This window comes from Haliotis cracherodii, unplaced genomic scaffold, assembly GCF_022045235.1.
Source record: "Haliotis cracherodii isolate W230 unplaced genomic scaffold, xgHalCrac1.p SCAF_3, whole genome shotgun sequence".
Lineage (NCBI taxonomy): Eukaryota > Metazoa > Mollusca > Gastropoda > Lepetellida > Haliotidae > Haliotis > Haliotis cracherodii.
This window is the reverse complement of record NW_027266286.1, coordinates 24,325,492-24,339,942: the sequence shown is the minus strand read 5'-3', so window position 1 is coordinate 24,339,942 and position 14,451 is coordinate 24,325,492. Positions and strand designations below refer to the sequence as shown.

The following is a 14,451-nucleotide window of genomic DNA, read 5'->3' as shown; positions in this document are numbered from 1 at the left end:
GATCAGTTAGTAATGGGTTCGTATTCTAGATTCGCCCTGACTATGTTCCTTATTCTGTCAACAACATATCTGAAATTATGTCTTATAAGTCGACTATGCTTGTAAGAGGCGACTAACGGAATAGGGTGCTCTGGCTCGCTGACTTGGTTGATACATGTCATCGTATCCCAATTGCTTGGAACGATGTTCATGATACCATTCACTGGATTGTCCAGACTCGATTATTTACGGACCGCCGTCATATAGCTGGAATATTGCTGAGTGCGGCGTTAAACAACAAACAAACAATTTATGAGAACTTGCCAAGACTCGATTATTGACATTTTGCCGAGATAGGGCTGACATGTTGTTCATATGAACGTAAAACAACATTTCCCCCGTCATAAAGCTGGAATATTGCTGAGTGCGGCGTTAAACAACAAGCAGACAATCAATTTATGAGAACTTGCCAAGACTCGATTATTGACATATTGCCGAGATAGAGCGGGCATGTTGTTCATATGAACGTAAAACAACATTCCCCACTCACTCATTATTGTAGTTCTGATAGTGAGTCCATGCATTTCATTTTCCAGCTTCTTTCATCATGGTGTTTTCCTTTCTGTGGAATTTAAGGACAGTAAAAGCATCTCGTATTCTCCATTCAAACATGCTGGGGAATGTTTTGAAGGCACCGATGTCCTTCTTTGACACAACACCAACCGGAAGAATTGTCAATCGGTTCTCTCAGGACATGGATACCATCGACATCAGGATGCCGACTGCGGTGGAGTATTCCTTCAACACAGTGTTCCAAGTCCTCAGCAGCATCATCATCATTTCTTACACTACGCCTATATTTCTCGTCGTGGTCATTCCCCTGATCATACTTTACTTCCTTGTACAGGTGAACCAAATTAACCTATATTCTTTAAAGCCTATAACGCCAACGATAACACAGGGAACTTTAAGTTAAAGCAAGTCCGTGACCGAAGAATCATTTTGTACCAATTGTGTGTGTTGTTGTCATCTATGTGTCTTGGTTGATACATGTCATCGTATCCTAATTGCGTGGATCGATGCTCATGATGTCAATCGCTTGATTGTCTTGTCCAGACTCGATTATTTACAGACCGCCGTCATATAGCTGAAATATTGCTGAGTGCGGTGTTAAACAACAAACAAACAAACAAACAAAAACAAACAAAATCAGCTTGTGTCAAGGAAAATGCTTTATGAAACTTTTTCTATCAGCCATTTTGTTACATTTTCCCCTACATAAACATTTTATTTTTTGTTATTAGTCGCAAACATGCAGTTGTTGAACTAAACAAAATCTAGTTATCATTCATGGGACCATGTCTGATAACTGTCATAGCCATTTCTAATGGTTTTGCCAATTTCCTCAATTGTGCACATCCGGTAGGGCAGAAAGAATCGTTATCATCTCCCTTCCGCAATTGAAATTGTATTCTCATTTTCTCAGTTGTTGTTATACTTCCGTACAAAAGACGACACAGACCTATAGTACAATGTATATACAACGTTGATTAATAGCCTAATGTCACATACGTAATATCAGTACAGAAACAGTATTTAGATGGTACATACTTAATTCTTAACTGACAATTAAAAGGACATCCATCTCTTTAACAATGATATATATTTAACAAATATGTATTTTATATTTTTAACAAAAAGGACATCCAGGCAAAAAATAAAAAAAAACACACATCTTTATCCCTATTGGGCTTAGACAGTATACATATATATTCTTGAATCCCCTGGAATATCACTTTCTCACAGGCAGTTACTATTTCTTTTGTTTTATATCATGGAATGACTCTTTCCCCATACACAATAACACTAGACTTGAATCAGTATTCAAAGTTATAGGATCCTGTTCACCAATAAAATGATATTTGCCAACAGCATGAAGTAAACGTTCACATTTCAATTCTTCAAGTGATATGTGTCCACGTTAGAATCACGTATTTGAATACCTCCTTCATTTCCGTAGCGGTTCTTCGTGACTACCTCTCGCCAACTGAAGAGATTAGAAGCCAAGACTCGCTCCCCGATATACAGCCATTTTGGGGAGACGCTGTCAGGAGCCAGTGTTATCAGATCGTTCCAAGCACAGTCGAGGTTCATCAAGGAATCAGAAGACAGAGTAGACGCAAACCAGAGATTCTCCTTTTACTCATTTTGTTCTCTCAGGTAATTGTGATATGATGATGCAGGAATGCAAAGATTTCTGCCCTATTCTGACTGGTTTTCAGGAGAACAATTGGCTTGCCTTTGCAAGTGTTTTTAGGGGTGCCACAGGTGGGGCTGACCTTTTCGCGAACACTGGTATCATCACTATTTGATAGTAATTCATAAACACATGCTCATGATATAATCGGAATCGTACAATCGACTTTACTTTTTGACAGAGATTTCTTATGAATATAGAAAGGGTTTTGTCGCTTTTATTGATATGGAAAGGCTTTTGACGCTTTTATTTATTTGCATGAAGCAGTCCCATACACACCATTTCCAGAAACACTTTCCAACCAAACACTTATTAATACTAAAGTACTCACGGAAATGAAAAAAACCCTGTTCTTTCGACCTCAGATCTTAAATAAATGCAGTTAATATACGAAATATGTAAATATTCAAACAACTAAATTAGTACTAATTGGGCCGTGGCACAAATACAGCGTATCAAATGTTTTTATGCCTTTTTACACGTAAAAGTGTGTAAAAATGTGAATAAAACAGACTATTGTGAAACAGGGCATAACCAGGTGTAAGTAGATCAAGGTGACCTATGACACCTTGACGACAGGTGAGAACAGGTGCATAAGGCCTATATAGTCTGTTTCTGCTATGTCAATTTGGACTTAGTTTTATTTTTGAATGTTGAAAGTGCCGACAAATTACGTCCTATAAAGTACATTTTGTATTGTTCACTGAGATCAAACTAGCAAATCCAGACTAGTACTTTTCGAGTTGTTTTGTATTTCGTATTTACAGCTATGTAACACTTTGTGTAGATTTTTAAATTGAGAAAAACAGTTTTTTTCCATTTCCGTGAGTACTTTAGTTATACTTCACAAGATCAAGTAACGGTAGAACTCACCGATATCTCTCTTTGAACATCTTTTATTCCTGATGTTATCTCATGCATTACATCTTAGTCCTTTACATTTAGCTACCTTAATAACAAGATATGAGCTATAATCACATCACACAACTGCATCGGAACTTACAAACAGAACGCCCCATGTCTCTATATCTACCTTATAGAAAAGTTACAAGTACTTCGGGTCTAATGACCTTGACTTTCAATTTCAATAAAACAAATTGATTATTTCTTGTTAAATCAACTAGCTCTGATTTTGTTGAATGATTGATCTTGAGAAATTGACGTTCAGTCAGTGACACGTATTTTGAGAATATCCCAACATATAAACCAAATATGATGCCCTTAGTTGGAATATAACATAACATAAAAATGAATGCTGCTCCTTGAAAATAGGTCACTTTGACCCGGCATCAATTGACATACGTATCCTCCCCAAACGTGGAGTTCTAATTTCATTACATAATGCATGCTGGTCACACAAAAATTAAAAATGGTTGAAACCAAAATTTTCCCTATTCTTACTTCCTTATCCAGATAGGTTATGAAGTTTAAATTTATTTTTAGGATACAGGGCCTATTTCATCCTTTTACTCAGTTCTATTGAGTTATTATGTTTTGACAACAAGAACTAGAGTAGATGTCTTTTCTTATGTCTTATCCGTAAACTCTTCCCTCAGATAAGTAAGTAAATGAACGGAGAACTCGTGCTGAGATTTGTACTAAGATTTCCTAAATATATATACATATATTTTCATCCTATACATGCAATGGTGCTTCTAAACAATTGTCATAAAATTATGACAGAGAAAGAATATATATATACATATATAAAAACACAAACCTAAGTACTTGTCTCTTTCTTGAAGTTCTTATTTTTCACTAAAACTGGAAGATACCGTTACTACATCTGCATGATAAGCTTTGAGATATGTTGTGCAGTCAACCGCGCAAAAATGTTGATTAAGCGGTTTTACGTTTTGGGAGGTCTGCGTTTTGGGAGTGAACCAACATTAGTTTAAAAAAATATAACATGCATACATAAGACTTAAAACCTATCTGCAGAAATGACCATTTTGGTGGAAATTGCGAACATACTTTACAAAATACATTTACTGACACTGACAATAACACATAACTCACGTCCTTTCCGATCTCGGGACTGTCCTGAGGATGACATGTAGCATGTTTCATTGACTGCAGTAAATCCTTCTGACATAAACGTGAAGATCCGGGGTAGAATAGGTCTTCAGCCACCCATGCTTGCCGTAAAAGGGTGACTATGCTTGTCGTAAAAGGCGACTAACGGAATCGGGTGGTCAGGCTCGCTGACTTGGTTGATGCTTGTCATCGATCCCAATTGCGTGGATCGATGCTCATGATATCAATCACTGGATTGTCTGGTCCAGACTCGATTATTTACAGACCGCCTTCATATAGCTGGAATATTGCTGGGTGCTGCATCAAACAACAAACCAACCAACCACATTAACGTGAATACATTTTGGAGAGTATCACCTTAAGAGTGGGCGTGACCTTCAGTAGTGAGTGAGTGAGTGAGTATGGTTTAACCCAGCTTTTAGCAATATTCCAGCAATATCACGGCGGGGGACACCAGAAATGGGCTTCACACATTTTATCCATGTCGGGAATCGAACCCGGGTCTTCGTCGTGACGAGCGAATGCTTTAACCACTAGGCTACCCGACAGCCCCGTGACCTTCAGTAACAGTCACAGCTGTATCAAGAACATCCCAAGGGGTTTTACCAGTGTATGAACGAAATATGATGTCCCCAGGTTGAAGTCATCGTTATAACGAAATAACGCATATACGAAATAACGCATCATTTTAATTACATATAGGTCACGCTGAACTGCGGTCCGCGTCATACCAAAGACGTTGAAAGATGGTGCTTGTTCTTATCCTGCCTTGCGCTCAGCATTTGCGAGATAAAACAAGGACTGGTCGGCTGGGAGTCAGTATACAGTGTCTGAGTTGGGCATGCATGTCAAAACGGCCGCATGGTATCTCAGTGGGTCAGACTACTATAAAACCGGCAAATAAGCACGCACACATGCACGCACGCAAACCCCATTTAACCTCACCTAATCACATTGAACTTTCGCAACATGAGAGATAACTGAACTTCTTTTTAAAGCAGAGGTTAGACAGTTCTATTACAAAGTATAAAGAAAGGCGTTTCTGTTTGCATTATAACAGATGGCAAGGTGTCCGTCTCGAGATTATCGGAAATATCATCGTCCTGGCCGCCTCCCTGTTTGCCGTCATGTCACGCGACACCCTGTCAGGAGGTCTTGTGGGCTTGTCGATCTCATATGCTATTGAGGTATGTACGACACTGCGAACTTGAGTTTAGTCAGGCGATCATGGACACCTTACTTGACCGTGCATGTATTTGTGACGGGTGCCACCGTTGCGGCAGGACACTCACTATCTCGAAAAAACCTTGTTTCATCACTATTTGATAGTGATTCATAAACCATATGCTCCTGATACAGTCGAAATCGTACAATGGTCGAAGGCCTTGATCTAATAAGCAAAGCTCTGTCGAGGTGGAATGACACACAATAAACCAAGTCACCAAGCCTGACAACCTGATCCATTAAGTCCCGAAGAAAAGCCGGGGATAAATTCTTACTCGGAGTCACCACAATGTTATTGCAGTACTGAAATACTTTAGGAGTAAAATCTGAAGAAGATATTGGCAAAACCATTTGTTATACAAGAACCCCCCAAAGAGACGCTACATTCTTACTCACGCCACAGGGAGCGGTATCCTTTATTACATTGAAAATGGTCGAGTTAGTTGGGATTAATGCCGCTTTGAACAGTATTCCTGTTATACTACGGTATGGGAGGAAAGCTCTATGTGTCACAGACGTTCACCATTTGGTGTAATCCACGAGCACGGGTATGGTGCTGACAAACCTGGAAACAAAATCGTGGCGAACTTTATGCCCACATAGATTTCTGGCGCACCAAACGGACAGCAACTCTGCCCAGCGAATTGCGGCGCCTTAGACTGGGTCACCCATTCCCCCTAAAGTATGAGACCCCTAAAGTATGGTTCAGTTGGATCATTGTTACAGCCAACAATGTCACGTACAACTTGTCCGTGTGTGAAGCAATAGCAACTAGATCAGAATGATCAGTTTGAGTCATTTGTGTCAACAAAGATACAGACATATTGTGATGTAACATTCCTTCTGTCTCAGTCAATGACAAGATAAACGGTCCGCACTATTTAGGAATTTGTTAGAAAGCGCAATTTCAGGAATAAGTTCTGACAGCTAACATGCACATGTGTATGGTATTATGAAGGATGACATCAAGCTTTTGCCGTGTACCTTGTGTATCCATGCCATTGATCCACATGTACTGATATATACATGTTAGTAGTGTGTGCATTGACTTCAGATAACCGCAAACCTCAACTGGATGGTGCAACTGGTTTCAGAAGTAGAGACTCAGATCGTTACGGTGGAGAGGGTCAAACAGTATACAGAAATACATTCAGAGGTATGAAAAACGAAACCAGACTGAAGCGAGATGTACGTTGATGATACCTTTTCTATTAAACATCAGCATTCGAATTCAGTATTACAGCATTCTAATTCAGTATTAGACTACCTCTTGAAAAGTGTAATGATGTTCTAATACTTGCCTTTTCTTCAACGTGCATGACAGAGTGTTGATAAGATAAGATTTATTCAATCCTAGCCAGCATGGGACATACAAGAGAGACGTCCAAATCACGACTGGCCAGACTCAGGGATGGTGAAGTTCCTCGACTACTCAACTCGGTACAGAGAAGGCCTTGATCTTGTTCTCAAGGGAATCACGTTCACTGTGCATTCTAGGGAAAAGGTAAATTGAGGATTACTGGCATCTAATATGTTAGTTTGGATAGAAATGTGCTTGGTTATTGAAATTAAAGGATGGAATGAAACTATTATACTTTAAGGAACTGACTCAGGTTCATTTTATCCTTCGAGCAATTTCCGAAGATTACTAGAATTTTAATAGATAATTAATAGATAATTGTTTTCTTTGAACAATAGCTTACACATTTCAATGCGTGATTTCGTTGTTTTCTTTTCTTGTGAAATACTCTTCAGCTTACTTTGAAAATATTGCACATGGCCTTTATAAAAATGAATATGTTTTTTTAAATTATGCTCTTACGTTTTTTAAATGCCATTGAATAACTGCATATTTTAGTATGGGACCGATATCGTCATAGACACCATACATCAGACAAACGGACACCAGACAAACCAGTGATTAATATTATGAGTAACGTACGATGATAACCAAATCACTTAATCTGGCGATCCTATCCATTTACGTACTTGTCTGTTACAACATGCATAGCTTACTGGGGACCTATTATCACCCTGAAACCTCATGGGATAATAGATACCCAAACATTTACAGAAAATGAACAGCAAAGTATTTACTCATCAGAACAGAACTTGTACATGCACCAACAGGTCATAATACACACATTCTGCATATTCCAGGTGGGCATCGTAGGCAGGACGGGAGCGGGGAAGTCCTCTCTGACTCTGTCCCTGTTTCGGTTGATAGAGGCTGCAGGAGGGGAGATCAACATAGATGGCGTTGACGTCAGTACACTCGGGCTGCATGATCTCAGGAGCAAACTCACCATCCTGCCTCAGGTAAGCGTTTCCTTGTCATCAATATTGGCGTCATACGTGTGGTGTTTCATATGATAGAGTTTATAATAATAACCGGTTTGAACTCTTGAATGATTAATATGAAGAAATGCTTTGAAATGATGTTGCAGGATCCTGTATTGTTTGCCGGAAGTCTGCGAGGTAATGTTGACCCCTTCAACCAGTATTCCGACAATCAGATCTGGCGGGCACTAGAACAGGCTCATCTCAAGACGTTTGTGGAGACGCTTCCTAACGGACTGGAACACGAGTGTAGCGAAGGAGGGGAGAACATGAGGTACAAGATCCTGTCAATGTTTTTGTTATTTAATATTGTTGCTTCTCAAGTATTACTTCTGTACATTATAGTGTGTCAGCACTAAAGATATATTTGCACAACACAAACGCTATAACTTGTCAACATGCGGGTTACCTTTCTGGCATATTTCAGTGTGGGTCAGCGACAGCTCTTGTGTCTGGCCAGAGCTCTTCTGAAGAAGACCAGGATCCTGGTACTGGACGAGGCTACAGCTGCCGTTGACATGGAAACAGATGACCTGATCCAGCAGACCATCAGGTCAGAGTTCAAGGACTGCACTGTGCTAACTATCGCCCACAGACTCAACACCGTCATGGACTCTGACAGGTCTGTTTTCATGATCATGTACTTTGTTCTTATTATTTTAGAATTTCAGTATTTAAGTTCGATGCATCGGGTGTTGTATGACATTTTCAGGTTAATAATACGTAAGAGCCGACCATATGGTTCTGGTAGTGAGGTTGATTGCTCGTCATGGTTCCCCGACGGTGGGGATCGATTGCTCCCAACAAATATACATACACAAACAAGCAAACATACAAACAAACAAGCAAATGACGTAAATATTGATTGAACTGTATTGCTGTACCAGTGATTAAACTTAACATCTATCTTTCAGGATCCTGGTCCTGGACAACGGTTGTGTGTGTGAGTTTGACACTCCCTACTCCCTGCTGCAACAGCCTGACAGCATCTTCTACAACATGGCCAAAGCTGCAGGGTTGTCATAATACATATAATTTGGGTTTAATATATTGTATATTGATTATTCAACTGCATAATAAACAGCACGACAGTGTGTGTGTTAGTGTTAGTGTTAGTGTTAGTGTGTGTGAGTATTTAGGGGGTTACAGCTGATACATTTTGTTTCGCTTGATATATATGCAGCTGATACATTTTGTTTCGCTTGATATATATGCATCAGTCACTACATGAATTCAAACGGACACAGTGGTATAACTTTCAAATGGCCGTGGATGGATTCTCCGTGGCCAGAAAAAACCTCGGACATGACTTGGAGGGATAAGTATCCATTTGGACCAAGGGGGCACGGGTGAGACAGCAATCTATGACGTCGCAATTTGATGTCCAGTGTGTAGGCACTTAAGCGTGTCGGAAACCGAGATTGTGGTTTCGAATCCCAGTTCGCCATGATTGTGTTTCTAGTTTTTACAGTACCATACCGGTGAACCACTCTCCTCCCTGAAATACTGTTCAAAGCGACGATAAACCCAGCTCACACACTTACTTTATGACCACTGAAAATGTCCATTATAAAGTTTTGGAATCTAAGTATCCTTGACACAAGATATGTTTCTATAATTTTTATCCATACCTCTTGAGATCATCACAGGTCAAATGAAAGCGACATAACCCTTTCCATAACCAAACGACATCTCTGACATATTAAATTAAGAAAAGTCAATTTTCATCGCCACTCAAACATCAGACAGGTAACCCTACTACGGTACTTATATTTATAATATGGCGGTAGATTAACAAGAAACAATACCAGAAGACATGTCCATTTCTCTTTTGTAAAAGAATCTAAAGCTCCATACCAATTCCTATAAATGGATATATTCTGCTGAGTCCAGTAAATGTGCCACCAAATCCGTGAATTTAAGATTTAGCATAATCTTTAATACAACGAGGGAAGCACTTTCTCCATACTCACAGACAGTATTTAGACCAGTGGAATGAAAACCATGTGGATTTGCTTGACTTTTTTCAACGGAAGAAAAGAACCAAGTTCAATTCTGTCAAAATATTTGATTTTTCAACTTTGTGAACCACTGTACCACATGTCAAACCCAAGGAAAACCTTCATTCCTCGATCCATGGGACATCTGTTCCTAAACATGGTAACCATAGGTATAGTTACTTATCTATCTTCAGAGGTTCAGGACAATTTGTGAAAAATGAAAGCAAATGCCATCTGAATTTTACTGAGAAAACAAAATTTAAAATACTGGACTTCCCCATTGCTAATATATATGTAAAAGAGTAAGACATTTAGGCAAGAAGAAGGCATCCCCACGAGCACAAATGGCGCACCCCTCCTTTCTCATCTGTTTCTTTATGCATATGAATGGGATTTTCTGCTCACATTGGCAATGTCAAAACGGGGAAATATTGGTAAGAAGTTTAACTCATTATATAATGAGCTTCAGGTATATAAGGGATCTAATATGTGAGATGCTGGACTTTCTCATTCCTAACATTGATGTGACATTCGGAGGAAGGACATGAAGCCAAGAAGTGAGCATCCTCATTGTCACCCATTGTGTTTCCGTTCTTGCTGTTCTCTTTCTTTATGCATCTGAATTGGAATACCTGCTCGTATTGTCAGGATACGCGACACCTTTTCGCGAACACATAGCTGGTATCATCACTATTTGATAGTCCTTCATAAACACGTGCTCGTAATGTAGTCGGAATTGTACACTCGACTTCCTCGATTTCTTATGAATAGGGAAAGTGTTTTGTCGCTTTTATTGTTCCCCGGGGCCTCTGAAGTGAACATGAACTTCTTATATAATGTAATGCTTTATCATGAAATGGGTAGGTTTCTCGGCAGGATAACGCCAACGGAAAGAAACGATATCCGTCGGGGCTATATGCAGATAGAGCTGCAAATAGGAAAGGTCAAGTAGGGACTACTATCAGTGTTGAGAAACAAACATGACGTCGGCCTTGTCAATCAGCGATCGAGTCAGAATTGACAATCGCGGATGTGGACACATTGCTGGCATAATAGATCACATTTCATTTGAGAATTCCTTCATTGTTTTAATCGATGGGAGTGATTACGAAGGACGTTTTGAACGACATCGTTAAAGTAAGACACTATCTACAATCCCTCGTCCGATAATGCCAACCCCCGAGGGACGAATTCAAGGATACATTTAGTTTAAAAATAGGATATGGATAAATTCATAGAGATGAATGAAAACAACAATACTGCTAAAATACTATGTAGACCATGAACCTTGTTGGTACTTTTTGTCTTCTCAAAATGAACCTAGGCCTATTGAGACCATACCCGTCGTGAACTGTCACCTTACATGTGCAAATTTCTCGTCGGCATTACAAATAGACGGCTTTGACCCTGAACCTTGACCCTTCTGTCATACATGTCGAGTGTTGACAGATATCTGAAGAGAAAAGAATAGGGGCATTTCCTTTCCGCCCTCAAATCGTGACGAACGGATCTCAAAAAGAAAGTAAGAGGCAACTTACCCAACAGATTCGATCCCTTATCCGACGACGCACACTCTCCCTATGCAATTATTTATACACTGTGGTTTTACAAAACTGTTCACTTTGGCCTTAGTGGTAGGGGCGAACATTGATCCATGTGTTTGGGGAGATGTGTTGTTGAAAAGTGATTCAAATGGGTTGGAGTTTCTCACTTTAAATGAACAGCAAAGTAAGAGTAAGTGCAAGTATAAATCCAAAGGATATCTGGGATGTGACTCCCAAAATGTGGGAATATCTTGACGATCCGCTTCATTACAATAAACCAAATTATCCTTTTTACATTTCGACAAACACTCTTGGTCCAAACGCACAAAACACTTATTCCAACACGTGGTTTGTCGCCAACCAATTGGAGATACAAAACTGGGTTCATTTACGAAATCCATGAATGATTTCATGCACTCAAAACATCTAAATGCCTGACAAACATCAGGGTGAGGAATATCTGATTCAGATCGTAACGTCCTCTCAATCATATAATGCAGCTCTCGGGAGACACACACATGCAATCAATAAACAATTAGAGAAAACTAAACGAAAAGCAACATGTGAAAAGTGACATCTCCCGAGTTCTATCAGTTACAACTAGAACCAGATTCAGTTCATTCTATCCTGCTTTGTGCTGCCCTGTCCACCACGAAAATACCGGCGTCTGACAATAACTCAGACAGTAGCCAGGAAACTCTTCACTGATGTTCGCCTCCGAACTGATGCCCCGTTACTGCCCACGTGCAGAAATTTGAACCTTTGTAGTTATTTCTCGAACCTTCATTAAAGCATATTCTTGCGTCATAACGCGTATTAAATATTTAGTCTCAGATATCGAAAATCAGTGTCTTGTGGGATGGTAAATATGAACTTTAACATTCATCTGATGATGATTCGAATTTTCATATAAATGATTCACAACACCATGGAACTGTGGTTGAAATTGACGATTTTTTTAAGGACAGACAAACATTTCTAACAGTACCTCAATCGACAATGAATGATGTATCAGTGAAAATAATTCAACCTCAGATGAAGAGACATAATATTTTATAAAAACGTACATCACTGTAACTTAGAAAAATGAAACTTTCAGTTGATAATTGAGGAAGTGTATTGTAGCTTCAAGGTTAGGAATGAATAATGTCAAGAACTTATTCACCTTGGAAAGATACCATAATACAGAAGAAGAAATGTGTAAATATATTTCCTTTTCAAAGAATGTATGTTAAGAACGATTGCATACATTACCCTCCACAAAGCAAAGACTGTCAGTAATTAAATGATGAGAGAAGTGGATTATTTATGGTAATTAAAATCATCTATGTTTTTGGATTTCGTAATGACTTCTCCTGAGATCAGTTAGTGTCAGCTGATGAAGAAAATGGCACATATTTGTTTCCGAAAAGACTCTGTTTGGCCAGTTGACAGAGACCAGAGAGTGAATCTGTCGTCTGCTAGGAAACTTTGTTTACTGTATGTAGGTCTCACTCGAGAACGAGGCTTGTTTTTTTACAGGAAAAGATATCAATTACAAAATTGAGGCTAGGTTAGTACATTGATACATTTTGACTACAGGTACAATTGAGGCCACTCAATTCATAAGTTCCAACACATCCTGCTAAGCCGAGACAGATGGCATATGTTTATCGTTTACCTCCGGCATTCCAAGGTGATGACCTCTGACATCACGGTCATTTCTGCCATGGTTTCAAACTGTATCTATGAAAGGCTTATGTGATATGATTTTACTGTTTATAATTAACAAAGGCTGAAGGTATGTCATTTACTGCATATATGATCACAGTATGAAACAATGAAGTTAACGTTGCTTATTGAACATATTGATGAATTCGAGGGTCAGGTTACATTTTGCTTCATTTGACGAAGAGCATTGTGCTCATGCCATGCGACGGGGATTCCCCATTATTACACAACGACTCGTAAGACACCGTTCTGGCCTTCTGCCGAGGAGCTATTTTTAGCATTAGGTCAACCCGGCGGGACTTTCCTTAACCAATGAAAACGCGCGGATCCCATCGGCGCATGGGGCATAACTGGCATTTACCTCATTCGTGACCAACACGTCCCATTCCGAGACATGCCGAATGTAGACTTGTGACCCTCTCAAAGGCTTCCATATTGGCGTATGAACACGAGAAGAACTATAACTCTAATTGTACCCACGATTTGTAGGCATTACAGCAGCTCTCGCTTATTCCTGTTGTAAAAGTATTGAACCTCCTTGAGATAAATACTAGCATATTCTTTTGTACAAACAAATATTTGGCCAGACATTCAACCCATTCATTCTCAACTGTTTGTATTTTATTTACAAATAAATACTTTTTGAATAAGATATTAAAATTAGATGAAGAAAACTGACAAAACCAAGGGGGTTTTCGGATTTAACTCATTTAACCAATGAATTTCTCAGACATGTTTAGTTAAGCGTGGCAGATTTGACATTGTCTTTTCAGTGCTTAAAGGACATTTTTAAAACTCATCTATTTGATGAGTGAATCTGTACTTTCATGAACACCCTTAACAAATAGTGTACCCGTTTTATATGAATTAATTACAATAAAAAGACGGCCTCGTGGTTCAAGCGTTCGCACGTCACGACGAAGACGGGTTCGATTCCCAACATGGGTACAATGTATGAAGCCCATTTCTGGTGTCCCCCGCCGTGATATTGTAGGTATACTGCAAACACCTTAAAACCATACTTACTCTCTCACTAATTATAATGCAATTATGAAGAAATGTCATATCTACCATGTCTAAAAGATGAGTAGAAGTTTTTTCTAAACACACACCAGCAACATAATGAGTCTGAGTTAATATTCAAACACCGAGGGGATTCTAAAGAATCGTTATGAGGTGGTTAAGAGGCGTCTTAATGAATGGGATGCGAAGACTCTTAAACTCGGTTGACTGGTGCCATCGTTCCACGACCGCGTGGGTCGTTGCCTACAATATCAATTACTGGTTTACCTGGTGATGTCTCTATAATGTACGAGCAGTCGTCATATTGGTGGAATATTGCTTAGTGTGACGTTAAACA

At 39.3% G+C, this 14,451-nt stretch overlaps 1 protein-coding gene across 1 annotated transcript in view; it reads left to right on the top strand.

The window, feature by feature from the left end:
* The window catches only part of LOC139474471 (multidrug resistance-associated protein 1-like), a 33,155-nt gene extending 24,257 nt beyond the window's left edge, over positions 1 to 8,898 (top strand). Inside the window, exons 22-30 of the mRNA XM_071257508.1 lie at positions 576 to 886; positions 2,000 to 2,199; positions 5,334 to 5,460; positions 6,552 to 6,653; positions 6,855 to 7,001; positions 7,658 to 7,816; positions 7,945 to 8,111; positions 8,265 to 8,459; positions 8,752 to 8,898. Of these exons, the coding sequence (XP_071113609.1) occupies positions 576 to 886; positions 2,000 to 2,199; positions 5,334 to 5,460; positions 6,552 to 6,653; positions 6,855 to 7,001; positions 7,658 to 7,816; positions 7,945 to 8,111; positions 8,265 to 8,459; positions 8,752 to 8,863 (1,520 nt within the window). The 3' untranslated portion in view covers positions 8,864 to 8,898. The remainder of the gene's footprint in view (positions 1 to 575; positions 887 to 1,999; positions 2,200 to 5,333; positions 5,461 to 6,551; positions 6,654 to 6,854; positions 7,002 to 7,657; positions 7,817 to 7,944; positions 8,112 to 8,264; positions 8,460 to 8,751) is intronic.
* The last annotated feature ends 5,553 nt before the right edge of the window (positions 8,899 to 14,451 follow it).